Below are 27,934 nucleotides of genomic sequence, written 5' to 3'. Positions count from 1 at the left end.
ATATATATATATATATATATATATATATATATATATATATATATATATATATATATATATATATATATATATATATATATATATATATTGTTGTGGTTGACGAAATTCGCAAACCACCATTCAGGTCCCTTAGGTGAGATATCTCTGTAAGTATATGTGTAGTTAGGCCCAAACCCGTTGTTTCGAGGGAATAAATGTCATTCATTCGGGCTGCGACCCTTCTAGATAGCTGTTTTTCTTTTACTATCTTTATTTTGGACCAGCCGCCATTACTACCACCACCAACCACGTCTCAACAGCCATCACACAACAACCACCAGCCGCAACGCCGCTTCACAACAACAACAACGCCAACAGCCACGACCTTTACCGTCACATCTCGCTCTCGCAACCATCGCATCACCGCCATTTCCGCGCCGCTTGTGGGCACCGATACTGGACTCGTGCAGGGCGCGCACCGAGCAGCGTGTGCAGAAACATCACAGCCTTTCCGAAGAAAACGGATCAAAAACGACTCACGCCCACTTCTGTTCCGTCCTATCGGCGAGCGTGGGGCGATTTGGCCCCGCCTCCAGGTGCGTTGGAGTAATATCGCTATATGCAAATTCATGGATCAAAAAGCATTCACGCCCACTTTTCCTCGGTCCAATGGGGAGCCAGCCAGAGGTGAAGGGTCGAAGGTAAAGGGTCAAAGGCGAAGGAGCGAGGCCCCGGGGGCTATAAAAGGGCCGCGTTCGCTCGCCGAAAAGTCAAGTTGAGTTGGGAGTCGGTGGAGTTGGGAAGAAGAAGCAGTAGTAGTCAGTCAAGGGCAGTTTGGAGTCGGTGGAGTTGGGAAGAGCCAGTCAAGAGAGGAGTCGGAGAAGGCAGTTGGACGGAGCTGTGGAGAGTTGGAGAGGTGGCGGCGGTGAAGGTGGTCGAGGGGGTGCTCGTGTCAGAGTCGGGGCGCTGCGGAGGGGAGAGGCCGGCAACGCGACCAAGGTCGTGGTGGAGACGCTCGTCGCGGGACCCGAGACGGGGAGATATCCTCCTTCCCCCGAGCATCAACAACCCCCTCCTGTTTCCCCCCGCGCTGAGATAGTGCGAGAAGGGGGCCCCGTTCCCACCCCATACCAGGCAGTCCCAGCGAGGCCCGCGGAGTCGGGGCGCCAGCACCATTTTGCGGCTCATCACCAGACAGGTAGGCTCGCCGTGGTCTCGGCCCCAGGCCGTCTGCCCCCTCATAGTGGAGGGTGGTCCCTTTTTCTTTTGCTTTGAGTATATGTGTTGTCGGCGCCGTCTGTGAAGTAAAACTGTATAAGTGTTGCCGTGTGCTCGGTAGTCGGTTAGCTCTGCATTGTCTTTTGCTTTTACATTTGCTTTTTGTGCATTATTGTGTGTTTCTTCTTCTTCTTTTACATTTGCTTTTGGTGTAATTGTATATGTGTGCTTTCCGTTCATCGCAAAATAAATGTGCTTTATGTTGAACTGTTTTCCCGTTTCGCTTCGTCTTTTCCTTTATTGAATCTCCATCTTACTTCACGTAAAGGGTTGGTCGTGGGCTAAAACGCCCGATAATTAATCGAACCGTCCAGGTTGACTATAACACCGCTCGGTTATCCCGATAGTACGGAACGGGTCGCTTAAAGTGGCTCGTGTCCGAAGTCGACCTGCGGCGAGGTGCGATCGCCCGGTCTACCCTCCGTGTGGGTACTTAGGTAGGTCGAATTTGGCGAGCAACCCTATCCCACGCGGGGGCCGATTGGCACGATCGTGGTGAGGCCGAAAGGCCCACCCGTGACTAGTTCCCGGCGTTAGTCCGAGAGGGTCACGACGGGATTGTCCGTCGGGTGGGCGACGTGCCGCGATTCGAGTTACGTGGCCGTTCGCACGCCGGCGGGCGTGAATCCGCAACACTGGTGTCAGGTCGTGCGATATAAACTCATCCCCTCCTCGCGGCACTAGTATCGGAGAACGGGAAAACGGGCTCTCCTGTCTCCAACTAAATTCACGGGAATCGGTCCAGGGGTGAGAGGAGCGACCCCCGATTCCCTCCAAATTACGAGCGATTCAAATTAACCCTTTACGAGAAATAAGATGGCGTCTCAAGGCGAGCGGGAGCCGGGGGTATTAGAAATGGATGTAGAATGTGTAGAATCCATGGTCCAGAATGAAAACCCCAAGCAGGAAATGTTGGTTGTGCAGGAACACGAACTCCCCCAACTGAACCCAGAGCCCGAAATAGGTGCGGCGGCGGCCGCGGTGTATGACACCTCCACCCCCCCTCTCCACCAAAACCCCCCGATCCTTGCCGAAACGGCTCACCCAAGCGCACCTGACATGGCCCAGCTATGCGCCATGCTGGCGGCAATGACAGCGAGGATGGATGCGAATACACAAAAAATGGATGCGAATACACAACAAATGAACGAAAAAATGGATGCGAATACACAGCAAATGAACGAAGTGAAAACGAAAATGGATGCGAATACACAGCAAATGAACAAAATGGAAACAAACATGAAGGAAGAAACGAAAAAGCTGCGGGGTGAGACGCAGAACATGGGCCGAAGCCTGCAGGCGGGCATGAAGGCAGTGACCAGGGAGCTAAAAATGGCGACTCCACGTGTGGGAGCGAACGAGCTGGGAGGGGGTGCAACGGCTGTCGGGCCCGCGGTGGAGGCGGGTGAAAAAATAATTCGGGGGACGTGTTGGGCGAGGGTCGTGACGGTAACCGAGAGGGACAAACTAATTGGGGTGACGGAGACGTGCATGAGGGAGATAACAAGGGAAGAGACGGAAATAATAGTTGAGACAAGGGAGGTGACGTGGATTTCTATCCTCGAACCGCGTCGTGATCGAAAGGATTCTTGATTGTTGAGGGATCTTGACCTCCTCGAGGATTCAACGTCTAGCCGACTCAGTGTTGCATGTATCGGGATAAAATAAACCACAGAAGTCCAGTAATAATCAATGTCCACAAGGAGTTCTTTCTTCTGTACCATTTATTTGCTCTCTCCCTGATCATTCTCCCCCTCCCCATATATCCATTCCATTTTATAAGTAGAGAGGCCTTTGATCGCAAAAACAGAATGCACAGCTTATCAGCCCGGTCACCTTGTACTTTCAGAAACCCAAGCAATGTCCAAAGTGTCAAAGAAAGACAAGATTATAAGTAGGTGGTAGGCCTTAACAACTAAATAGTAGAACAGTAAAGGAAAACACAAACACTTTGACCTACTCAGACTGAGGCAAAGGTTTCTTGTCTAGAGAGTAATAATTTCCCAACACTTCCTTGTTGCCTAATAAGGCAACACTAGTTAAGTTTAACGATATATATTTTCTCTTCACTTGGAAATGCATTCTCTCTTGCGTTTGAGTGTGCCCATTTTCTTGGGTAGTCACATCCCCCCTTTCCCCATCGTAGAGCTCAGTCCCTTAGCCTTTCCTGTCCCGCAAGCCAGGTGGCTTCATGTGGTTGTACAGCTTCGGACCTGGTTGAGGTTCCGGTAGGCCCCTAGGCCGATAGAAGATAAGGCTACCCGTTGGGCTGCACAGCTGATTTTCGACAACCTATTTCGGGAACAAAGCAGATGAGCAAGAGTGGATTGACAATTCCCGTGAATATTGAACACATTCATTTGCGCTACTTATGGATTTCCAAGTTCAGGTTCTATCTCAAAAGAGTCGTAGGACTCAGTGTCAAAACCAGGGTATGAGGGTGGTGCTTGGGCCACCATCACCTTTTTAGCAGTATTCCTCTTTAGACAAGAAACAATCAATGCCGGCATTGTAATTGTTGCACATCTAACAAGCACCACTACAATGATGATCCACAATAACCCAACGGAAATCCAATGCAATAGGGTAGTTCCCCAGCCTCCAAAAATCCCTTCAAACCAGGAATAAAGCCCATCTTTCGTAAAATAATTGTGATACTTGGCTCCTTCTTGCTTAATCTTGTCAGCTATGTTCGTGATTTTCTCCGAGTTATCAGGGATATAAGTACAACACTCAGAGTTAATTACAGCACACGTTCCTCCTTGAGCTGCGAGAATGAGGTCGAGCGCAACTCGGTTTTGCATTGAAACTGCACGTAGGGCGACGACCTCCGAGTTGATATCAACCATGCCTAGAGCAGTTTTATTTGCCAATAATTCAAGCGAAGCATTAACTCTGCCAGTCCCACAGACGTTTGTCCAACACCGTAGTGAGGGATTAAAATCATGAAGAACAGTTCAGTTGACGTGAAACCCCGTTTACCGCGTTTCAAATGCTCAAAAGGTGACTTAGATAACAGGCGCATATGTGGCAAAATGAATGACAAGAAACAAGATCCACTCCAATTAACTGGAAGCCATGGGTATGCTCGATTTCCACACACGAAATAGGTATTATTTAAAGCGACTTGTGGTCCCATCGTGTGATTTTCATAAACATAATGACTGCATTCAGAATTCCCTAATCTTCTTTCTCCCCATGCCTCTTGTACCAAGCATAGTTCGGGTTTTTCTGTTGCCCGTTCAACCATAAATGTGGAGGCATTTTACTTAAATTAAAATTTGGCCAAAACCAGTTACTGAAATTTCGTTGTCGGAGGCAATTTCCATTTCCATTGGTAACGATGTGGTCGTCAAGGTTATTATCTTGTTTATCCCAGTTTCTTTCCTTTGCCCAGTACCCACACCATTCACTCAGATTGAATGGTATAGCCAGAAGCGGTATCCCAGTAACTGCTGAATGAGGTATCTTAGTACAAACCCAGCAATTGGTTTTATTAAAAGCTTTCGCGTGTTCACGAGGAAAGGCCAGAAAAGTGGTTATTCCATGTGGTGAACCCACTTTGCTCGTTAAGCTTCTTCGGTCTCTGAATGCCCTAGGCTTAGTTTGGTGGGTAGTCTGACAGGCCCATCTCCAAAGAACATGCAAATAATGTTGATCACAGACAGTACTTATCGGTTTAACAGACCAAGTACACATTGCACCACTTGCATTTAGTAGTACAAATAATCCTGCAATGGAGAGAATCATTAAAGTTATCAGGAAGCAATGTTCTCCTCGGGTTCTTTTCTGCCGTGTGCCAGTTTGCAGTGTGTGGCATGGATCCATGTTGCTCTTCCTTTACACTTCACAGCTGTATGGGTAGTTAGCAGTATTTGAAATGGCCCACACCAACGTGCCTGAAGAGAGTTCTTCCGTTTGTAAATTTTCACATAAACAAAGTCTCCGGGTTTGAAGTTGTGATGATCAGATGTGGCTGGTTCTGGCAGAGCTTGTTTCACCTGTGCATAAAAGTTCTTACAGCATGATTCAGAGAGACACAGAACGTGAGCAACGTGTCGTCCATTTGCTGCACGTTCATGTCTTTTATAGTCAAAGGAGGTGAGTTCGGTAATCTCATTGGTCTTCCCATCAGAATCTCATGTGGAGATAAGCCAGTGTTTCGATTTGCGGTAGATCTCATAGTCATGAGAGCAATTGGCAGAGCATCTGGCCATTTTAATCCAGTTTGTTCACAAATCTTGGCCAGTTTATTCTTCAGAATCCATTTTGCCTCTCTACTGCCCCCGCAGATTGCGGACGATGCGGGCAGTCGAAATGTTGTTTTATTTGCAATACGCGATACATTCTTTCACCACTTCGGCTGTGAAATGAGTACCTTGGTCACTGGAGATCCTACAAGGTATTCCAAACCTACAGATGAAATCCTTCATCAACAGTTTAACCACAGTAATGGCATCTGCTTTCCGACAAGGGTAAGCCTCAACCCATTTGGTGAACAAATCGACGATGACTAACGCAAATTCAAAACCGCAGCATTTTGGTAACTGGACAAAATCCATCTGGATATGAACAAAAGGTCCGAATGGAATTGGATGACCCCCTGGGGCCATCTCCACCCCCCTTGCTGGGTTATGTTTTTGGCAAATATGACATGTCTTACAATACTGTTCTGCAATTGGACTAAACCCCGGGGCGAACCACTGTCTCCCAATTAAAGCACTCATGCCGCCTTTGCTAGTATGCCCGGCCCCATGTGCCAATCGGGCGAGCCAAGGTAATAGAGCTCTTGGTGCCACCACACGACCATCAGATGATCTCCATAATTTAGATTCATTATCGAATTCACATCCAGCCAGTATCCACAAATCTCGTTCTTTAGCACTAACAGCTGTCTGCAAAGTGTTTATATCGTCAATGGTCGGTGTTGCCTCTTGTCTCAATACACATTGTGATGTTAAAAGAGCTCTGGTGTGGGCAGCAGATTTTGCAGCTGCATCTGCCCTGGCATTTCCCCGTGAGACGTCATCAGATCTCCCAGTGTGGGCGTCACATTTTACCACTGCAATTTGGTGAGGCAGAAGTATTGCTTCCAGTAGATTCGCAATCCATGTTCCATTCCTTACTTGTGTACCTGATGACGTTATAAAACCTCTTTCGCGCCAGAGTGCTCCGAATTCGTGTACAGCACCAAAGGCATAGCCGGAGTCAGTGTAGATTGTCACTATTTGGCCTTTGGCTAAATGGCATGCACGAGTGAGGGCGAACAGTTCTGCCTGCTGCGCGGAACAGCTCTCAGCCAATCTCCCGCTTCGATTACTTCGTGATCAGAGCAAACGGCGTAGCCTGTTAATAAACATCCATCAGGTGCACGCGATGATGAGCCGTCGACATATAGAACCAATTCAGAATTTTGGATTGGTGTGTCTTTCAAGTCAGGACGGGGTTGACACGTGTGGGCGATTATCTCTTCACAATTGTGAGGATCACCATCTTGTACTCCTGGCAACAAACTAGCAGGATTCAGCGTGCGCATCTCCTAATCGTAATGTTCGTGGGTGCTGTGAGTGAGAGTTCGTATGTTGTTGCTCTTGAAGCCGACAAATGTTGTGTTTTCGTTTTTAACAATACAGCTGTCACTGCATGCGGTACCAGGAGAATCAGTGTTTCCCGCGACGAGCGCTTCGGTCGCCTGCACCGCGAGCGAAGCGGCTGCTACTGCCTTGAGACAAGGGGGGAATCCTTGCGCTACCGGATCCAATATAGTACTATAATATGCAACAGGCCGTAATTTATTCCCGTGCTTCTGTGTCAGCACAGATTGTGCGAATCCCTGTCTCTCACATGCATACAAATGGAAAGGTTTTTCATAGTTTGGTAAACCCAGAGCGGGAGCCGAAGAAAGAGCCTGTTTTAACGTTACAAAAGCCTTGTCTGCATTTTGTGTCCATGCAAGTGGGCTGGGCGCGTTTGCCGAACCAATGTCCACCAGGGGGAGCACTAAGGCCGCATAATCTGGTATCCACTGTCTGCAATAGCCGGTCATTCCGAGGAAAGACCTCATCTGTTTAGCAGTAGTTGGCTTGGGCAGGTTTAATATTGCCGCTATACGTTCAGGGGAGATGCGTCTTGTGTCTCCCTTCAGAATATGTCCCAAATATTTAACTTCTTCTTGGCAAAATTGCAATTTAGCTCTCGATGCTTTGTGTCCTTTCCTGGCTAAGGCCCTCAACAATGTCAATGTATCTCGTTCGCATGCGTCTTTTGACGCTGAACAGATCAGCAGGTCGTCAACATATTGAATCAGTGTGGATCCACAAGATTTTGATCCACAAGTGATCCACAAGTGGAAAGATCCACAAGTGTGGATTCTACCACAGAAGTGTGGATCAACTGACGTGGATTTCTACCCTCGAACCGCGTCGTGATCGAAAGGATTCTTGATTGTTGAGGGATCTTGACCTCCTCGAGGATTCAACATCTAGCCGACTCAGTGTTGCATGTATCGGGATAAAATAAACCACAGAAGTCCAGTAATAATCAATGTCCACAAGGAGTTCTTTCTTCTATACCATTTATTTGCTCTCTCTCAAGTCATTCTCTCCAAATGTGATAAATATTCCTGCAAATGGTTAAATGCTTCACAATTAATCACAGTCCATTGATATACAAGATTTTCTGTATTTTCCTGTAATAAATTCATCATAGTTATGTGTGATTCGTGAGGTATTTCTAAATATACACCATCAGGGGTACACTTAATTGAGACCAACTGATGTGGATTTTTTAAACCCACCTTGTTGTGATCGTTGTCCTCCTGAAGGATTCTAACTGGTCGATTGTGGAATCCTATTTGACTTCAGACAGAGTTTAACGTTTGTCCGATTTGATTATAAAACCCTACAAAAACCCTATCAGCACCGATAAAACTGATGTCCACACAAGTCCTTCCTTGTGAAACAATTTATTTCCTAATTATACACCATACACTTCTCACCCTTGTACAATGAACTTAAGAATCCCCATTTGATTGCAATATTATTTGGTTCTATTTCATTTATTCTTACTTTAGTTAACAGTTAGACCAACCCGATTCAATTCACTTCTACATTACATCAGAGAGTTTTATTCTAACTTGGTACTTGGTCAGTTCCAAGGAGTACGAGCCACTGAGAAACTATACTTCCTCACATGCTCGTACTCAGAACAATGTGCCTTTCAAAATATTTATACTTCCATGAGAGAGAGGTTGGGGGAATATTCACCCAGACTGTAGACGTGTCCTTTAGACAAAAAGCCACTTCGTACATTTTCTAAGCAAAGGTTCATTTATCAGCTCGGTCACTCTGCTCCAGAACAACACATTTCTTATCATTTAGGGCAAAAGTCTTTTGGCCAGAAATGACAGCCAATTCAATTTGCAGCATAGAAGTTACATTTCTGAAACTCCATTTGTTACAATTTAAAATACATTAATATAAATTTTTCCCCCACACTCCCCCGTTTTTTTTTAAGGAAAATTTGAATAATTTTTTCCTTACACATGATTACCATGTCCCATTCCTGAAGGAGAAAAGATTTCCATTATTCAAGTTCAATCAACAATGGCAGCGAGTGCTCATATCAGAAAATGAGTGAGTTTCCATTTAATTTATGGCCTGTTCATCAGCATGTGTCACACATTGAAAACATGCTACCCGAAGTCAGAAGATAAACAGGTCAGGGTGTGGATAGAGTGGCACCCAACGGGAAACACAATCGAAGCACTCCTTGAGCTGAGGAGAAGGTAGATGTGGGCAAGTACAAGTTTGGGCCAGACACTGGGTTGAGGGAGCGCAGTGTGGAATTCCAGGCCTGTCGTACATTGAAGCAACCACAGCAAGTTCACGATGTATTTGCAGAGCGGCAATCGAGAGTGTGGCTGAGAACATTCCTCCACGCAGGCACCACACAACGCCGACGTTAAGACTTTGCTCAACCTTCTCCTCAGTGGGTTTTTTTCTTTCTTTTCCCACATTGCTCCATCTTATCTCCTCAGGAAGGGGAGGCATAATAATGTGTTGAATGCTCAATCACCCAAATCTGGGTTCTCCCATCGTCCAATCTTTGTGTGGAATTTCATTCCAAAGTTCATTTAGATGAAATCGTACATTGCTTCAAAGACTGCTTTCAACACTCCGAAACAAACAAAGCATCAATTAAACACCAATCAATAAACGTCATGGACACATGTAGTTCTACAAGACTAACAAAGATTGTTATGGAAGCATTTAACTTGCATTATATGTCATATCAATATTTTAATCCCTTTCCTTGTTATTTCCCAAAACAACATGCTAAAATATACAGAAATCCCAGTTGTACGTATACTCAAAACATCCATCTCATTTGCTATTTCCATCGACATTTTAAATCTCTGACATTTCTCCATCTCTCCACTTCTCTCACCAAAACAGCAAACATGCTGCCATTTTTCCAATTCACATACACAAACCATCTATCACTTCCTCCGACCTTCTCAATTACGAATCCATTTTCTTTTATCAAAACAAATAAATCATTTTAAACAGTTGTTCAAAAATTGTCAAATCACTTGTCAAATCTGTTATCAGGCGAATATCATTTATATTGCAGCTCAAACACTCTGTCTACACATGCAGCTTCACCCTCCACAATCTTTATCCCAGTCTTGGGAAAGCATCTTAAACTTCAGACTAATAAACATCCAAACTCTCTTAAACAATTTTTTGGTCAAAACAAAATATTTCCTTTTAAAATCCATAAATGAAAAATTTAATCTTCAGCATCTATCCAATTAAATCATGAATTTACCTTGACTGAATCGATCAAATGGTTACACTAGGTTGTTTGCCATTGCATTCCCAGCACAAGTTCAGGTAACCTCAACATTTGCAGACGAATAAAACAATATTTCAACGTCCATCCGAGGGAATCATCTATTATCTGTGAATTGCCCCACGTGCTAAACATCATCAAATCATTAAAATCATTCCAAATCACGTTTCTACATTTAAATCACATACAGTATATCCACATTCACAATTGTTATTTCACAATTTATTCAAAATCCCGATGGTTGTAAAATAAAACTTCAACACTTTTTCCTAAATGGACTTCACTTTAAACAGATTCAGTCGAGAGGGTGCGCCACAAACACCAAGGAACGAGGAACAGGAAGTTCTCTCCACATCCAGTGGGAAGAAAAAGGAAAAAAAACTCTGACAGGCAAAACCCACAGTTTGCATTACTCTGTCATGGCTTCAACACATACACTAGACAGCATTGCATCTCATAGACTCGCGTGTGATCACGTGACAAATACCAATCACATTTCTATCTCATCCTCTTGAATCTGCATATGAATCGAATTTCACACTTAAAGCAAAGGCTCGAACAAAGAATCAGTGTAAAGATATGCCACCCCCACAGATCGAGTGGAGGGGGTCTCACAGTGTAGTTTGCGACCTTCGCGTGGAAATACAACGCCAAGAATGTATAACATGCCATTTCAAACAGACCCACAGCTCAACTCAGCACGAGTTAAAATATCGTCAAAATCCCAACAGAACACGTTTCATTGCAGTGAATATTGGACTCGCACAAGTTTCATTTTTTACTCTCAGTAACACATCGCATCTCAATGCAAATCACCAATCATGCTCCCAGCTGGTTAATCATCTCCTGCACTCCACAAAACGTTTTGTGCAAATCATTGCATTTACAAATCCGTAAAACCTCCACACAATATAATATAACAACCTCACTGCCAACAAACTTCCAGTGAGTTCAATGAACAAAAAGTAACTCTTAAAACTCTTACAAACAGGTAACTTACAATGTTTATCTATTTTAACCCTATCTCGGCATCTCAGCCATGTCCTCGGCCATCTCTCTCACAGCCGGTCCGTATCAATGCAAACATGTGGCATGTCGCTTCATCATGCCCATTTAATTACGCATCTGGCTCCTCAACGAGCCTCTTCTTGTCATCTGACTCCTCTTCTTCTCCAGCACTTTTCTAAAACAACTACAGTACTTATCGTTTACTTTAAAACGGACTCCTTCCGCCGGATCCTCTTCTTTCTCTCAATAAAATTATCTGACAATGAACTTTTCTTTGTTCGAAATGCGTTACCTGCTGAGAGCGCTCTCCCTTACCTTCGCTCAAGCACTTGTCGTTCCTCCGGCAGATTAAGCACCTCCGGTCACGAGCACCGCACCAACGTTGGTTCGAATCCGAGTCTCGGCGCCAACTTACGTGGATTTCTATCCTCGAACCGCGTCGTGATCGAAAGGATTCTTGATTGTTGAGGGATCTTGACCTCCTCGAGGATTCAACGTCTAGCCGACTCAGTGTTGCATGTATCGGGATAAAATAAACCACAGAAGTCCAGTAATAATCAATGTCCACAAGGAGTTCTTTCTTCTGTACCATTTATTTGCTCTCTCCCTGATCATTCTCCCCCTCCCCATATATCCATTCCATTTTATAAGTAGAGAGGCCTTTGATCGCAAAAACAGAATGCACAGCTTATCAGCCCGGTCACCTTGTACTTTCAGAAACCCAAGCAATGTCCAAAGTGTCAAAGAAAGACAAGATTATAAGTAGGTGGTAGGCCTTAACAACTAAATAGTAGAACAGTAGAGGAAAAACACAAACACTTTGACCTACTCAGACTGAGGCAAAGGTTTCTTGTCTAGAGAGTAATAATTTCCCCAACAGAGGTAAAGGGTGAAGAGGTGACTGAGTTGGCAGAGACACCGGAGATGGGAACGATAGAGGAGAGACTGCATGATAATGACGGGGTTAGAGACGCACACACACACACAGAGGTAGTGGAGGACGATGAGGTTGAGCTCGCGGAGCGTGTAGGGACCCGGTGCGAGCAGCGGGATGGCCTCCTCCAGGAACGAGGGGAGGGAGTATGCCCCCTTGAGGCGAGTCATGACCAGGTGAGTTCGGTCGTGCTTTGCGAGGTCGAGGGGAGGAGTGCTGTGGACAGGTGCACGGAGAGCTTGGGGGGTATAGAGGCCCCGGAGACCCTTGTGGGGACACGAATCCCCAGTGTGGTTGTCCCTGTGTGTGTGGTGCAAGGTGTGAGTGCGTCCCCGTGTGTGGAAGCGACCCCGTGTGTGAGTGGTGTGGTGGCGATTGTGCCGGAGTACGTGCTTCCCAGCACGCCGTGTGTAAAAGGGGCACCGCAAGTGGAAGAGGCCGTGTGTGTGAGTGAAACGGCCAGTATGAGTGAGGCACCGCGGGCGAGTGCCCCGCGTGTGTGAGTGGTATGGTTTGTGTGAGGGAAATGGCACGAGTGAGTGGAAGGCCGCGAGTGAGTGGAGCCACGTGTGCGAGGGAGATGGCATGCGTGAGTGAACGGCCGAGTGCAAGGGAGACCGTGTGTGTGAGAGGGAGATGTCGGTCGGCATGTGTGAACATGCAGCCGCGTCTCCCGGTGTGAGTTTAATGGAATGGACTGTGAGCATCGTAACACGCGGGAGTGCGTGTGTTGAATGGAGACTACGACGGCGACATGTAAGGAAAGAAAGCCGAGTAGCGGCTGTCGTTGTTTCGGGGACCGTGCCGGGTTCACCCAGCAGTGAGCACGAGGTCCATGCTGTGCAACGCACGAGGTCCCCACGTGCTCGCTTGCGAGAGTGAAGTCCCGGTCCGGAAACGACAGCGGTGGATTTGCCGATCCCGCGGACGGACAAAGTTTAGGCAGGATTTCGTATTTGGACCTGACGGGTTCTCCACGCGATCGTGTGTGTTAAGCTCCAACGGGCAAAGCACATGTGTTCGCGTGGGGAACCCCTCGAGACGTGGGGCTTGTGTTTTTTTTATGCGCACGGTGACGTCATGGCTGCACGTGGGGTTGGAATCCGGCAGGAGGGGTATCCCTGCCGGATGGTACCGTCCAAGGAGGGACGAGGTACACGTGCAGCTGCATGACGTCACGGGCAGGTGCAAAGTGCGCGAGCTGTGAGTTGCCGCGCTGGTGCTGCGCATGTAAAGAAAAAAAAAAAAAAGCAAGCCTCACTTTCGGGTGCACAGGATTCCTGGGCAAGGGGTGGAAGACCCCCTTGACAGGGCACAGGATGGAAACTAGTTAGGGGGAAGGGTTAGCTTTGCTAGACCGACTTCATAGGGCAGGGGTAAGTCCTCATGGAGTCCGTGGAATGGATTAGTTAGAGGGATTGTAGCGAGATTTAGGTTGGGAAAGTTATTTTAGAGATTTGGAGACAGTGACAGACTTGTGAATGTGTAGAGGGGACGTAGTTTAGCTACGTAGTGTTAAAAGGAACGTGCTACTAGTGTAAGGGATGACGTGGGAGCACGAGTTAGTTAGGGGAGGTAGTTAGAAGGATGGCAGAGTTCAGCGGTGAGTGTGTTGAAGAGTTGGTGAGTTGTGAGGTGAGTACTTGGTGAGTGAGTGAGGCCAGCGGGTCTGTGTGTATGGAGCGAATGGGGACTGCATGGTGAGATGAGTGATTGGGGGGAGGAGTGACTCCCGCCCAAGGGACCCCGGGGTCAGGTAGAGTGAGTTAGGGGGTTAGTTAAATTGAAAAATGGAGGTCGTTTTGTTGTTGGTGTGAATGTAGGCTCGAAACCCGTTTGGAGGGGTGCAGGAGCCCTGTTGACAGGCTGGGAGCGTGGTGGCGAAAGGTGAGTATCGCTGAGTGGGTACCCCGGGCACCAGGCTAGTCGACCGTGGTAGGCCAAGGGCCCATGGGGGGCCGGGATAGCGTAGTGGGCACGGGTGCGCCTGCTTGGTGCGGGGGCCCGGGGCGCCATTAGCCGCGTGGGCAGTGTTGGCACGGGTGACCCTCGGAAAGGGGCCTGGGAAGCCAGCCTGCCACGTGTGCGTTTCAGGGGAGGTGCCATGGGGGGCACTCCCCGGTGTTTAGGGAGCTGGTAGGCTCGGAGGCAGTGTAGTGCCGGGGGTGCCATCGTCGGAGAATCGGCAGAGGGTCGTGCCTGCCAAAGGGAGCCACGTGTCCCAGCCATGAGACCGTGTGAGGGCACGGAGAGAAAATTGGGGGGCGATGCCCGAAATTGTGAGGACACCAACACAGGCGACGGGAATCTGGGTTGTTAGAACCAATAGTTTAAGCAAGAGGCACTTGTTGAAAGCCCCGGGGTAGGTTAACAGTTAAATGGATAGGGTAGATTAGGAAGTGTACCCCTCCGCACCATCCATCCCCTCGCTCTCGTTGTGGGCCGCTGGACCCACTTTGTGTTATAGATCGCTGAACTCTGGGGAGGCCATTCTGAGGCTTGAATTGGGCCTCGACACAGGACGTTAGCTCTCCCTTATTCCCCTCCGGGAAGGGAACGTAGGGGTTGGGAGTAGGCTAGGTGACAGGATAGGTTAGCCGAACAAGGACAGTACAGGGGGTTAGGGGACGATTTATAGTGGGGAAGTAAAAATAAAAAAATAAGTTGGGGCTAAATTGGGGTTTGACAAATTAAGGGAGTGGGTATAGACAGTGACAGGCAAAGGCGATAGGTTGGGAGGGAGACCGTAGGGTAGGTCCGAGCCCGCCTTCTGAGTGGCCAGCACCACCGCACTCCCTCCACCAACCTCCACTGAACGGCGAAGGCTGGCCAGCTTCATCGGCAGCTGTTGTTTTGCTGCAAGGCCTGTGCCGGCTGGATCGGCTGCAGCTGCTGTGCTGCAAGGCCTGCGCCGGCCGGATCGTCTGCAGCTGCTTTTTTGCAAGGCCTGTGCCGGCCAGTTCGTCTGCCGATTGTGTTTGCCTGCAATGGCCTGGTTCTGCAGGCTGTGTTTGCCTGCTGCCTTTGCCATGCCATGCCATGCCCACTGCCCACGTTCACCAGCCCCGTTCAATTTTGCTTTGCCCCCCCCCCCCTGTTCATTTCCATGCGCGCCGGGATCATCGTAAAAGCAACAGTTTGCAAGCTGCAAGAACTGCCCTGTTGGCAGCTACAACACGGGCCTGCAGTGGCGGCCCGTGCACCGTGTTTGCGTCCATCCATTCATCCATCCATTCGTTGTGTTCATTGCGTGTGCCACTTGAGCTGGCACGGAGAATGCGTTTGTGCAGCCCATGCACTGTTGTGGTTCACTGCGTTCAGTTCAAAAGGGAAGGCCTAGGACTGCGTGTGAGCAGCCGGCCACGTTCCCTGTCACCTGCATTGTTTGAGTCAAAGACTGCATGCGAGCAGCCTGGCTCCCTGCTAACTGCTTTCTTTTTGCAGAGTTCATTGATCCTGGGCCATGGTTTAGTGTAAAATTTGTAAGTTAAGGTTAAGATGTACTGTAAATATGAGTGCGCCCCCGGCATGTCTGTCTTAGCGCCGGCAATTTTATTTAAGTCGTCCGTGTGAGTGAGTTTGTTTAGTTAGTTACTCAGCCCTCAGGTTATTTATTTTGGGGACACGAATACCATGAATGTCGCACTCAGGGATCCGTGGGTAAAATGTACTAGGGGAAAACTACACATGATGGCACACGAAAATTTGACGACTCGGGACGAGTCTGTAAAAAGGGGAGGGGGTAGTGTTGTGGTTGACGAAATTCGCAAACCACCATTCAGGTCCCTTAGGTGAGATATCTCTGTAAGTATATGTGTAGTTAGGCCCAAACCCGTTGTTTCGAGGGAATAAATGTCATTAATTCGGGCTGCGACCCTTCTAGATAGCCGTTTTTCTTTTACTATCTTTATTTTGGACCAGCCGCCATTACTACCACCACCAACCACGTCTCAACAGCCATCACACAACAACCACCAGCCACAACGCCGCTTCACAACAACAACAACAACAACAACAACAACAACAACAACAACGCCAACAGCCACGACCTTTACCGTCACATCTCGCTCTCGCAACCATCGCATCACCGCCATTTCCGCGCCGCTTGTGGGCACCGATACTGGACTCGTGCAGGGCGCGCACCGAGCAGCGTGTGCAGAAACATCACAGCCTTTCCGAAGAAAACAGATCAAAAACGACTCACGCCCACTTCTGTTCCGTCCTATCGGCGAGTGTGGGGCGATTTGGCCCCGCCTCCAGGTGCGTTGGAGTAATATCGCTATATGCAAATTCATGGATCAAAAAGCATTCACGCCCACTTTTCCTCGGTCCAATGGGGAGCCAGCCAGAGGTGAAGGGTCGAAGGTAAAGGGTCGAAGGCGAAGGAGCGAGGCCCCGGGGGCTATAAAAGGGCCGCGTTCACTCGCCTAAAAGTCAAGTTGAGTTGGGAGTCGGTGGAGTTGGGAAGAAGAAGCAGTAGTAGTCAGTCAAGGGCAGTTCGGAGTCGGTGGAATTGGGAAGAGCCAGTCAAGAGAGGAGTCGGAGAAGGCAGTTGGACGGAGCTGTGGAGAGTTGGAGAGGTGGCGGCGGCGAAGGCGGTCGAGGGGGTGCTCGTGTCAGAGTCGGGGAGCTGCGGAGGGGAGAGGCCGGCAACGCGACCGAGGTCGTGGTGGAGACGCTCGTCGCGGGACCCGAGACAGGGAGATATCCTCCTTCCCCCGAGCATCAACAACCCCCTCCTGTTTCCCCCCGCGCTGAGATAGTGCGAGAAGGGGGCCCCGTTCCCACCCCATACCAGGCAGTCCCAGCGAGGCCCGCGGAGTCGGGGCGCTAGCGCCATTTTGCGGCTCATCACCAGACGGATAGGCTCGACGTGGTCTCGGCCCCAGGCCGTCTGCCCCCTCATAGTGGAGGGTGGTCCCTTTTTCTTTTGCTTTGAGTATATGTGTTGGCGGCGCCGTCTGTGAAGTAAAACTGTATGTGTTGCCGTGTGCTCGGTAGTCGGTTAGCTCTGCATTGTCTTTTGCTTTTACATTTGCTTTTTGTGCATTATTGTGTGTTTCTTCTTCTTCTTTTACATTTGCTTTTGGTCGAATTGTATATGTGTGCTTTCCGTTCATCGCGAAATAAATGTGCTTTATGTTGAACTGTTTTCCCGTTTCGCTTCGTCTTTTCCTTTATTGAATCTCCATCTTACTTCACGTAAAGGGTTGGTCGTGGGCTAAAACGCCCGATAATTAATCGAACCGTCCAGGTTGACGATAACACCGCTCGGTTATCCCGATAGTACGGAACGGGTCGCTTAAAGTGGCCTGTGTCCGAAGTCGACCTGCGGCGAGGTGCGATCGCCCGGTCTACCCTCCGTGTGGGTACTTAGGTAGGTCGAATTTGGCGAGCAACCCTATCCCACGCGGGGGCCGTTTGGCACGATCGTGGTGAGGCCGAAAGGCCCACCCGTGACTAGTTCCCGGCGTTAGTCCGAGAGGGTCACGACGGGATTGTCCGTCCGGTGGGCGACGTGCCGCGATTCGAGTTACGTGGCCGTTCGCACGCCGGCGGGCGCGAATCCGCAACTATATATATATATATATATATATATATATATATATATATATATATATATATATATATATATATATATATATATATATATATATATATATATGTTGTGTGGGTTTAGCTCGGACCTTTCCTTCTTCATCTATGTATGCAGTAATCATCCAGTATCTCGTTCCCTGCCATTCATCTCCGCATTTCATGCTTCCCCAAGTAACGCTTCACCCTTCCACTTCTCGTAATTTAACATCACCTGCTCGTCTTTTCATCTCCTTCGTCATTCGACTCCCCTCTCCTATAGAAAAGCCTTCATTCGTCATCAAGTCATTATTAGCCTTCCGTTGGACTTGGATCAATAGGGGGCTTTTGGATTGGGTCTCGTATGTGCGTCCGTCCGCATCCAAATCTCAGACATGTATGGACTGATTTTGTTCAAACTTGGCATGGTGTACAACTGTACAGTGTACATACATTTATACATCATTTTGTTTCGTGATTTGATCAAAGATGGCCGACTGGCAGCCATTTTAGTTGTAAAACCCAATGTTGAACACGTCCTCCACCATTTCTCGGACATGCATTTACTGATTTTGTTCAAACTTGGCACACACATGATGAATGAAGGCTTACATATGGCACATTCAAACTTGGCACAGCCACAGTACATGATGGCATACACGTGCACCTCTTTATTTTGCGATCTGATCAAATATGGCCGACTGGTAGACTGGCGACCATTTTAGTTGGAAATAAATGTGGGCGAGTCATTTAACTCAATACAGCAAAATTACTGTAACTATGGAGGCTATGACATTTTGTCTTTCTCCTTGTAAATAGGTCCTGACTAAAATAACCATGTAAAACCCACACGAATAATGGTTAGAATAAAACATAATTGATGGACAGAAGGGGTTAGATTGTTTTTATTTCCACCACTTCAAATTACACGTTACACTTTGCATGAATGGAACCACCACCACCACCACCACCACAATAAGCATCGATTCTTCTTGGAACACACAGCAGAAGGATAAACAGTGAAAAGAACCAAGGCTGGTACCCGAACAGCAGTGAAAATGTTTAAATTGATTGGTAGGTGACAGATGTGCTGCCGAGCACCTCCGTGGAGAGGTCTTGTTAATTACAGTGGGGAGTGCAGAACCCCAATGTGGGTGTGGGTGAACAACCTCCCCTCAAACCGGACAAAGGAGCATGAGCACAAGAATAGATTAGAGGTGGATAGTGTTAAAATAATTTAGTGAGTGTTGGAGTAGTTAAGGGGGGGGGGGGTAATGTAAAAATAATTATGCCTGTAAGGGCACTGGAAGTGGCCCTTACCGGGCAAAGGAGCATTAGTAAGCAATGGAAAAGTTAGAAGGGGGTAGTGTTACACTAACTTGGCCCTGTAGGAGCATTAGAAGTGGCCCTCCTTGGGGGCCCAGGAGCATTAGTTGGAGGGAGGGGAATTCGTTGGAAGAATGGGGACAAGGACAGACATTGGGCATGTAGTTTTACGGACACAGAGTTTAAGGGATAACGGAGAGGATGAGCTAGTTAGGGGAACGTAGTTTGCTGGAAGCACCAATATGAGTGAGAAATTATAAAAAAAATCACTCATTGAGCGATACTTGGTGAAATGGAATGGCGCTCAGTTGAGTGCATACTTCCACAAGGCTGAACAGTTTGCATTTTCTATCCCACCGATAGGTCGGGTCTGAATCCGGAATTTAACCAAAATATAATCGGCTTCTTGTCACCTAGCCAACTCGTCCACCTGGTTTTGTCATGACTCGTCCACAACTTTATGAGACATCAAGAACATAGTTCTTGGCCCCATCTCTCAATGGTGAAGAATCACTTGAAAAATTATCGGATCCAAATCTTCACCTAAATTGAATCAATTCTTCCTCGTGGCACTCCCAACCTGTCCACCAAGTTTCATCGGAATCCATCCATAACCTTTAGAGATATTGTGCTTGTACATCGTTTTTGGACGTATCTTAATGGTGAAGAATCGCTTGAAAAATTATCGGTCCGGATTGGGATCTTCACCAACATTCACCATTTGTAGAGAGGCCCCATGGGCCCTTTGTGCAATTTTAATGAGGACACATGGACCACCAAGAACTCCAGTTGGGGAAATGCCATGTGGGCCATGGGCGCATCAGGTTCTGGAGAGCCCTGCAGTCACCTCAGACACGTGTTGTGCCAGGACCCAGGGCCCTGATAGAAAGCATTGGGGGAAGGGTGTCAATCTTCATACACTTCTGGAGCAAAAAGAAGAGGCCCAACTGGAACATCCACCCTCACCCCACCACATTTTTTTGAACTTTACATCCAGATCTAATGCTAAGTTATGTCGCTCATGCTAAATTAGTATATTAGTGGATGAATGCAGAGAAAAAGAGCGACACATTAGATTAGGGTGAACAGTTTTGGAATTTTGTTGTGTTTTCAGACAAGGATGGGGGGTTGTTTTGTATGGTCAAGCCCAACATTGCTCCCCCTGCTGAGAGCAGACTCGGAAGAGTCCGAAGGAGGAAGGTGAGGGTAGTGTTATGAAAATGACTCCGAATGCGTTGGGGATGCTTAAAGGTCCCATGACACTCAAAAGTACTGAAATTGCATATATATATATATATATATATATATATATCCTATCGGAGTTTTTCATCGTGATTTCTGATCTGACTGTTTTTTTTCACAATACTCGTTCTGTAAAATGTAATATTTAAAAAATTAACCCCGTGTGGGGGTGAGGGTCATCTCTATAATGTTTTTTACTATCATAATTGATGAACCGTTGCCAGATATCTCCTAAAATGGCAGACTCGATAGGTTTTGAAAATGGTGACTTTCACAACTTTCGTGACCTCGTGACCTTGACCCTGACCTCGAATCTGGGAAAATATGTTGTTGAGTATCACTCATCGACCTCTGCCCACATACCAAATTTAATCAAGATCGGAAGTAAAACGTTTTCTTTGTACCGGGAGGTGTTTTTGACCATCTTCCAGGTTACGTGGCGGCCAAACGGGACGGAAATTCAAAAATCTGTCTGGTAAGATACAAGATAATATTTTTTACTATCATAATCAAAAAACAGTTGCCGAATATCTTGTAGAATGGCAGACTGGACAGGTTTTGAAAATGGCGATTTTTATAACTTACGTGACCTCGCGACCTTGAACCCTGACCTTGAACCCGGACAAAAGTTATATCGTTGTGCAACACTCATCAACCTCTATCCATATACTAAGTTTCATCAAGATCAGAAAGAAAAATTGACGTACAGACGGACGGACATTTGGTCCGGCTTTATTAGGTCATCTCGGTAGAGATGACCTAAAGAACAAACCTCTTTGGGAACGCCCCTAAAAATTCTGCCGAAATATACTGAACGACGCGTAACCCACATGACGTCATCTCCAGAACAAAGGCTGTACGCAAATTACTCAGGTTGGTGGTCGAAGTGATTGTATTGGCTTCCTGTGTGTTTCCACATTTGATTGGTCGACTCAAACGCTACGTCCATTTCTGCTTTAACAAAAAATCAAACATTTGGTTTTGAATAATGGATGACATGGACTTTGATTTGTCTGGTAGCGACAGTGAGTGTGAGAGAAATGAAGGATTTTTGTGTGAATCAGATGGAGAATTGTCAGATAACGTAGTTGCGGGAGGTGAAGTTCAGGCAGCTGGAAATGGAATACGGCCTTACCAGTTCGAGCCCGAAGCATGACAAGCAGAGGAAACTGGCGATGAAATTCCCGGCGTTCATGATGATCGGGAGGACATCGAAGGAAGACTTGGCAATAACAACTGGTTAGACTAAATCCTATTCGTAATTCAATAATGTAAATTTGACTTGCATAATGCTTGATATCAGAAATATTTTAGTGAGGTGATGTGACCAGCGCAGTGCAGCCGACATGTTGAACCGCGGCGAATGAATCGCAAGTAAGGCCAGCCCATGTCATCGGCCGTAACTCTCTGCGCATAAAACGAAGGAATCTCGCTGTCCGGATACGATGAAAACTTGTGTGCAGAACACACCTTGCTACACAATTGTGTAGAGTAATCCGATAAATCTGACGTTCTGCTGCATTTTATTTTATTCCTACTGTCGTCATGTAGCGCCAGTAGAAAACAATGAAGAAAAGAGAATAATAAAAGAAAGCTGCAGCACGTCAGATTTATCGGACTAGTCTAGAGTTGACAAGTAACTTGTATTAGCATGCACACAATGTATAAGTCAATGCGTAAGAGTCCCGATAGTGGGGCAACTTAGCTAAATATAGCATAACAATTGTGCATTTTGTGAGGAAAGCACCAAATTTGGCACACCAGTAGCCTATCGTATTATGAACAGATTTGGATATTGGGCCATCTCAAATTTTTGATGGCAGTGGAAAATGGCTGCCACAGCCATCAGTGGCTGAATTTGAGATGGCCCAATATGCAAATCTGTTCATAATATTGTTACGGCTGTGGAAATTCGCAATACATCATAAAGGTTCCTCAGATCAGTTATCCGGTAAGTTTATGTGCAGATAGGTTTCCCCACCGTTGTTTTGAGGGAATTACCAGGCTGCGACCCGGTAATTCCCTTCGTGTACTTCGTGTTCACCGGGCTGCGACCCTTTGAGATAGCCGTTTTTCTTTATCTATTGTTATTTTGAACCACGCAAACAACAACCGCCACCAAGTACGCCACAACGCCAAGCACGCAACAAACCTCCACACAAACATCCACCACCATCTTCGCCACTACGTCCGCTTCCGAACGCCATCCGACACGGTCCACGCTACGACGGTTTCCACGTCGGGAACCGTCCGAGAACGCAGGCAGGATTGACAGAACAAAAGCTCTCGCGGAGCCTGTGGGGTTTTTCCCGCCTAATTTTCCCTCGCTTGATTCTTCCGCCTGACTCCCCCACGCTTGTGTGAAGGAAAGGGGTGGGGCAGCTCGCTCCCAATTGGTGAATGAACGACGTGACGTGGACGGGAGTGAGGAACGCCCCTTTTTGGGAACCTTCTCGAAGGGAGGTGGAGTCAGAAGAGGGGTGGGGCAAAGGGCGGAGCCCCGCGCTATAAAGGGAGGACGCGCGCGAGGCTCGTGCTCTTCTCTTCTCGGTTCATGCTCGCCCGTCTCCCCGGTGGTCCAATTCTTCTTCCCCTCGCTCGTTCCTGCACTCGTGGTCTGGCGAGCGGCCTGTTGGTGGAGACGCGGACGGGAGGCGCAGCAGTGCCGGCTGTCTGGTGGACCTGCGCGTCCGGACGAGGGGTGCCGGAGAGGGTTCGCCAGCCGCGTGGGAGGCCGGAACCAGGCGCGACCACGCTGACGGTCGTGGGAGAGGGACTCGACGGCCGCTGAAGGGAGGTCTTTTCCTGTTATTTTTGTATGCATGCTGTGGCGCCGTGTCCTAAGTAAGCCTGTTTAAGTGCTTGTACATAATAATTATAGTCGGTGGTAATGCTTTTTACTTGCTTGTATATTGCATGACTGCCCTTGCTTGCGTTGTGCTTTATAATAAATGTCCTTGTGTGAAACGTATCCCGTTCGTTGCGTCCTTTCCCCTGTGAAAGTGCCATCTTGCATCGTGGAATGAGTAGTGGGTTTTGAACGCCCGGTAAAGAGAATTGGATCCGTCGAGGTCAGCGACAACACCGCTCTGTTATCACTGTAGTATGGAACGGACCGCTAAAGTGGTTCGTGTCCCAGGCCGACCTGTGGCGCGGTGCAGCCCCTCGGTAGGTTACCCGCGCGGGTACTTAGGTATATCGACATTCGGCGATTCACCCTATTTCGCGCGGGTGGAATGCGGACTGGGCTGGGGTGAGGTTAAACCCCCACCCGTGACTGGTTCCTGGCGGTCATTCCAGGAGGGTCACGACTGAATTGTCCGTCCGGTGGGCGACGAGGTTGCGATTGGAGTTACGTGGCCGATCGCATGCCGGCGGGCGCGAATTTGCAACAATATGTTAGGCTACTAGTGTGCCAAATTTGGTGCTTTCCTCACAAAATGCACAATTGTTATGCTAAGTTGCCCCACTAGTGGGGCAACTGAGCTAAATAAAGCATAACAATTTGTTGCGACGTCTATTATGCTAAGTTGCCCCACTACGAGGCTATGAGGCCGTGTAATAGGACAGATAAATTTGTCTTTCATAGTTGTGCCAACATATTTTTCTCTGTTCATTTTTTACAGCATTTTGGCTAAATGTTAATGAATAGCAAGCCAATGGAAGCAGTACCTTCACTTTAGAATAAACCCATGTATGTTGAGTGCAGCCATACCTGGCTTGCATGTATGTGGAATCAGACCAATCCCAGCAGGCTGATTTCAATGAACAATTCAATAAGCTGCAAAATGTGGGTGCAGGTTTTTCACATTGTTTGATTTTAAAATTACCTCCTTGCGCCTTGAAATGATGCATTATTAATCTTTAGTATTTAATTGTATGTCCCTGTAAGTTTCTTTTTAATGGAAAGGTTCAACAGTCACATTTTATATTTTGTGGACATGGTATAGCCCTTTATTGTGCATACATGTATTGGATTTGTACACGACTATGACAAGGTAGTAAAGGGATAAATAATTGCCTCGTGATTGTTGTGCATACACGGCTCAGAAGCAGAATTTCTTTTCTGCGAAACAATCACAGGAATGAAGATGATCAGTGAGATAGCAAACACATGTGCACAATGCATTTGTACGTACTTTATACGGCGCGCGACCTCTATTCAATCCACTCTGAGCGAGTCGCGTTCTGGAGATGACGTCAAGGTCACGTGACCTGCGGTTTGTTGAACTCAACTTTTTTGAGGGGCGGAGCATAGCAAGTTGTGAAAAGCACTACAAATGTTCGAAATATTGGTCTAATTATCCCATTGTTGGTTTTAAAAAAAGAAACATGGGTGATTTCTTCACTAAGAAGGTCAAGTAAATATATAAATAACCAGAAACTTTTGAGTCATGGGGACCTTTAATATAATGTAGTTCTTTCCTTAAAGTGAATGTCGAGCACAATAATAAAGTAATTAATGGTGATTTGAGACATGCATCGCTTATGTAATAGACATATAGCTACTCTAATGTTGGTTCAAAAATTATCAACCCATGTGACCCCATTTGTTGATGTTTTGCCCTCTGGAATCTTTCATTTGTGTGTCTTAAAAACGCTTTTTGGTGGGAAAACAATGCCTCAGACAGCTCAAGATCAGAAGGGGAGGAACTGCCAAGGTGACAACGGTCCTTCAACCATCAAACAAGCATATTAGTCCAATGTTGAGTGAGGGGAAGGGCATGATGGATGGAGGCAAAAGGCAGATGTAGAAGCAGAGAGGACTTGAGGAATCACTTGAGCCAAGAGGACTTGACCAGTGATGCCATGCCTGCACCAACCTTGAGAGCATCCTTTGCCGGTATTGCACACCCTCTTTCCCCACACGCCGAGCTGCAACATGTGGCAGTCTCTTCCCACATCAGTTGGACACAGTGACAGCCGGACCTGGCTTTGACTCTCCATACCAACTCTGCATCAGGTTTACATGCCACTCTGTTGTCTTGTCTGCCTATCTCACTTGGTATGTCTGAGGGCACAACTAAAGTTCATTCGTATCATGGGCGAAAAAGGTTTGCCCGAAAAAAAAATCGGGCAAACAAAAAAATTATTTAAAAATCAATTCCCGATTCAGTCAAGTACTCTGAGATAATTTGATCAATTCAAACAACCTCAGCGGTATAGTTCGCTGGAGCTATCTTTTTTTTTTTTTTTTCATCAACCGCTGTCACGGGAACCAAACGGGTTCACGGGTCGTCAAGTACCAGACAAAGTGGTACGTGCTGCTGCTGCTTCCTCGCTTGATGCTCAGCGTTTAAAAGATGGAGTAGAGACATTCTATGGGTTAGCATCCAGGGAGAAGAGGAAATCCCTCAATTGCCCCACAATGGAGAGAAAGCAACGTCACAAAGATGTCATCAGTAATACAACTTCCCAGTTCCTCAGGAAGTTACATCACTACCCCCAAACTCAGCAGCAATTTCTCTGAAGTCAACTGTGGTGTTGTGTTATACATTTGTATGCACGAAATTTATGTTGCAGCTCCTCCCCGAGCCTTGAACATTGTAACAGATGTTAAAAAATTGGCAGCACTCAAAGTGGCTTCACTGCAGCAAATGCAGCTCACCTGAATTTGGCACAGGCTTTTCTTTGCCTTTTAAAAGCTCAGCAGAATTGGTGAATGCAGGAACAAGTCTCCAAAAGTCAAGTTGTCATTCGCATCAAAACATTTAATGAGAGCTGGGTGGCAGGGAGCAAAGTAGTTGGTGTCCCAAGGTGGTGTCGGTAGCTCACGAGGAAATGGCAAACCCAGTGACATAACCTCCATGTAGATAAATTTGGTGAATCATCTGCTGTGGCAAGACACTTATGTTACAACACAAATGCATGCGAGAAAACAAGTCGACAATTGTACGATTATTGCTGCAAGCAGCCACCGAATCGAATCAACTCCTCGGACAGATATGCCAAAGGAAAAGCTTGTCACTGTGTTCACATAGACTGTCCGATTACCATCCAGTCCTGGATCGATCAACTCTTCCATAGTTGAGAAGTACTGATTGAGGTACAGACCTCAGCAATGAAAACTTCAAATTCACTTCACAAACACCTGTGTGTAAACATACCTAATGAGTCCCAACAGTATACTTTTACATGAACGACTGTTCCGAATATGGAAGCCTTTTGCACACAAACGGACAGCAGTCCCCGTAGCTGAGTTATTTCGATAAGTATGTGTTCAGTTAGAATCCCTCCGTCTGTCTAAAGGGAATTTCCTGTGTGCGCTGTTATTTTTTTAGTTAGGTTTTTAAACAACAACGGCACCGTCCCTGACTTGACCCGGTCACCATTGCCCACATGTTTTTGGCTGAAGGCGTGGGTGGAGCCTCCATCGCCTCAGATCTGACTCTGCCACAGAAAGGTGGGAGTTACCCCACCTACCGTGGGCCTATCCAATGAGGAACGGCCAGAGAATCGCGCGATGGAACTGTCCAATCAGGAGGCGAGTGGTGAGGAAAGAAACCGCACCCACCTCAAGAGAGTTGAGAGTTGGTGGCGATTGGCTTCATCTGCAGTCTTGGTGGCGATTGGCTTCGTCTGCAGTCTTGGTGGCGATTGGCTTCGTCTGCAGTCTTGGTGGCGATTGGCTTCGTCTGCAGTCTTGGTGGCGATTGGCTTCGTCTGCAGTCTTGGTGGCGATTGGCTTCGTCTGCGGTCGTGGTGGCTTGGTCTCGTTCGTGGGTTCGAGTCCCACCATAGTGGTTTGGAGTCGGTGTGACCGCACGAGGCGGGAAGGTACCCCGGCCCGGCTCGACCGAATAAAGACCCACGGGGGTACATTTTCTTTTGGGTGTGTGTGTGTTTGTCCATGGGCCCTGTCTGGAAGTAGAATTAAGTGTCCTGTGTTCATTGTACATTACATTTTCATATTCGGATAACTCTGCTCTGTCACCCTCCCGATTATTGTAATAAACCCCTGTTAAATGTACCAGCTCGTTTTCTGTGCTTTCTCCCATTGATCCAGCACGGTGCGTATTGAGAATTAGTGAGGCCATTGGTGCTGTAAATTGTTAATTTGGACCGACGGATCTTGATAATCTCCACTCGGTTTTCACCCGGATTGGGCTCTGCAAACGGTCCATTCCGCCAGAGGTCCATCGAGGGTGTGGTTTTCCCCAGTAGTTGGACGACGTGGGTACTTAGGTATATTGAAATTAGGCAATTAACCCTATCCCATGACGTCAAAATATTGGCGACCACGGTCTACAAAGGCAAAGGGACCCCTGACCTTTCGGACTTATCTGAGTCACGACCTACATTCCGGGTGTTCGGTGGGAGACTACTCCACTGCTCCACCTAGTGGTCGTTTACCGCCACCGAACCCCGGCCCACAACAAATTGGTTGTCAGGAGTGGGTTACGAACCCCTCCACCCCCATACAAAATTAGCGGGGTTCAAATCCATAATAAAATTGGTGTTTAGGGGCAGGGTTCGAATCCCTCCGCCTCCACGAAATTAACGAGATATGGATCAGGGGTGCACGGAGCACCCCCCCCCCCACACCCGTTCCCTCCAAATTGAGAGCGAGTGAAATTTATTCTCAGATGCACCATGGCGGGCCAAGATGAGCTGGCTCAGGTGGGTGTAAATATATTTGTAAAGGAACCAGTGGCCCAGGACGACACCCCCGTGCAGACATTTCCCTGCAGCCAAACCCAGAAGAAGGGGTATTGGGAGTGGCAGGGGTGGCATATG

General features: G+C 47.4%; 2 protein-coding genes across 3 annotated transcripts in view; both read left to right on the top strand.

The window, feature by feature from the left end:
* Positions 1-27,934, top strand: part of SCFD2 (sec1 family domain containing 2) — a 178,698-nt gene that overhangs the window by 136,683 nt on the left and 14,081 nt on the right. The gene's annotated exons all lie outside the window — the stretch shown is intronic.
* LOC147008539 (uncharacterized) lies at positions 107-12,846 on the top strand. Its single transcript, XM_085863500.1, has 2 exons — positions 107-2,799; positions 12,004-12,846. The coding sequence occupies exons 1-2, from the start codon at positions 2,074-2,076 to the stop codon at positions 12,556-12,558; spliced, it is 1,281 nt and encodes a 426-aa protein (XP_085719626.1). The 5' UTR covers positions 107-2,073; the 3' UTR covers positions 12,559-12,846.

The sequence above is a fragment of the Eptatretus burgeri genome, chromosome 18 (genome assembly GCF_056783735.1).
Source record: "Eptatretus burgeri isolate ZD-2024b chromosome 18, Ebu_testis_v1, whole genome shotgun sequence".
Classification (NCBI taxonomy): Eukaryota; Metazoa; Chordata; class Myxini; order Myxiniformes; family Myxinidae; genus Eptatretus; species Eptatretus burgeri.
The sequence above is the reverse complement of the archived record's forward strand: the minus strand, read 5'-3'. Positions and strand labels throughout refer to the sequence as shown.

What these genes read in the sequence shown, in the direction of transcription:
- LOC147008539 (XM_085863500.1), top strand. Translation starts at nt 2,074, where the DNA reads ATGGCGTCTCAAGGCGAGCGGGAGCCGGGGGTATTAGAAATGGATGTA. An exon ending in TAATAGTTGAGACAAGGGAG is followed by an intron (nt 2,800 to 12,003) that starts GTGACGTGGATT and finishes TCCCCAACAGAG; the next exon opens with GTAAAGGGTGAAGAGGTGAC.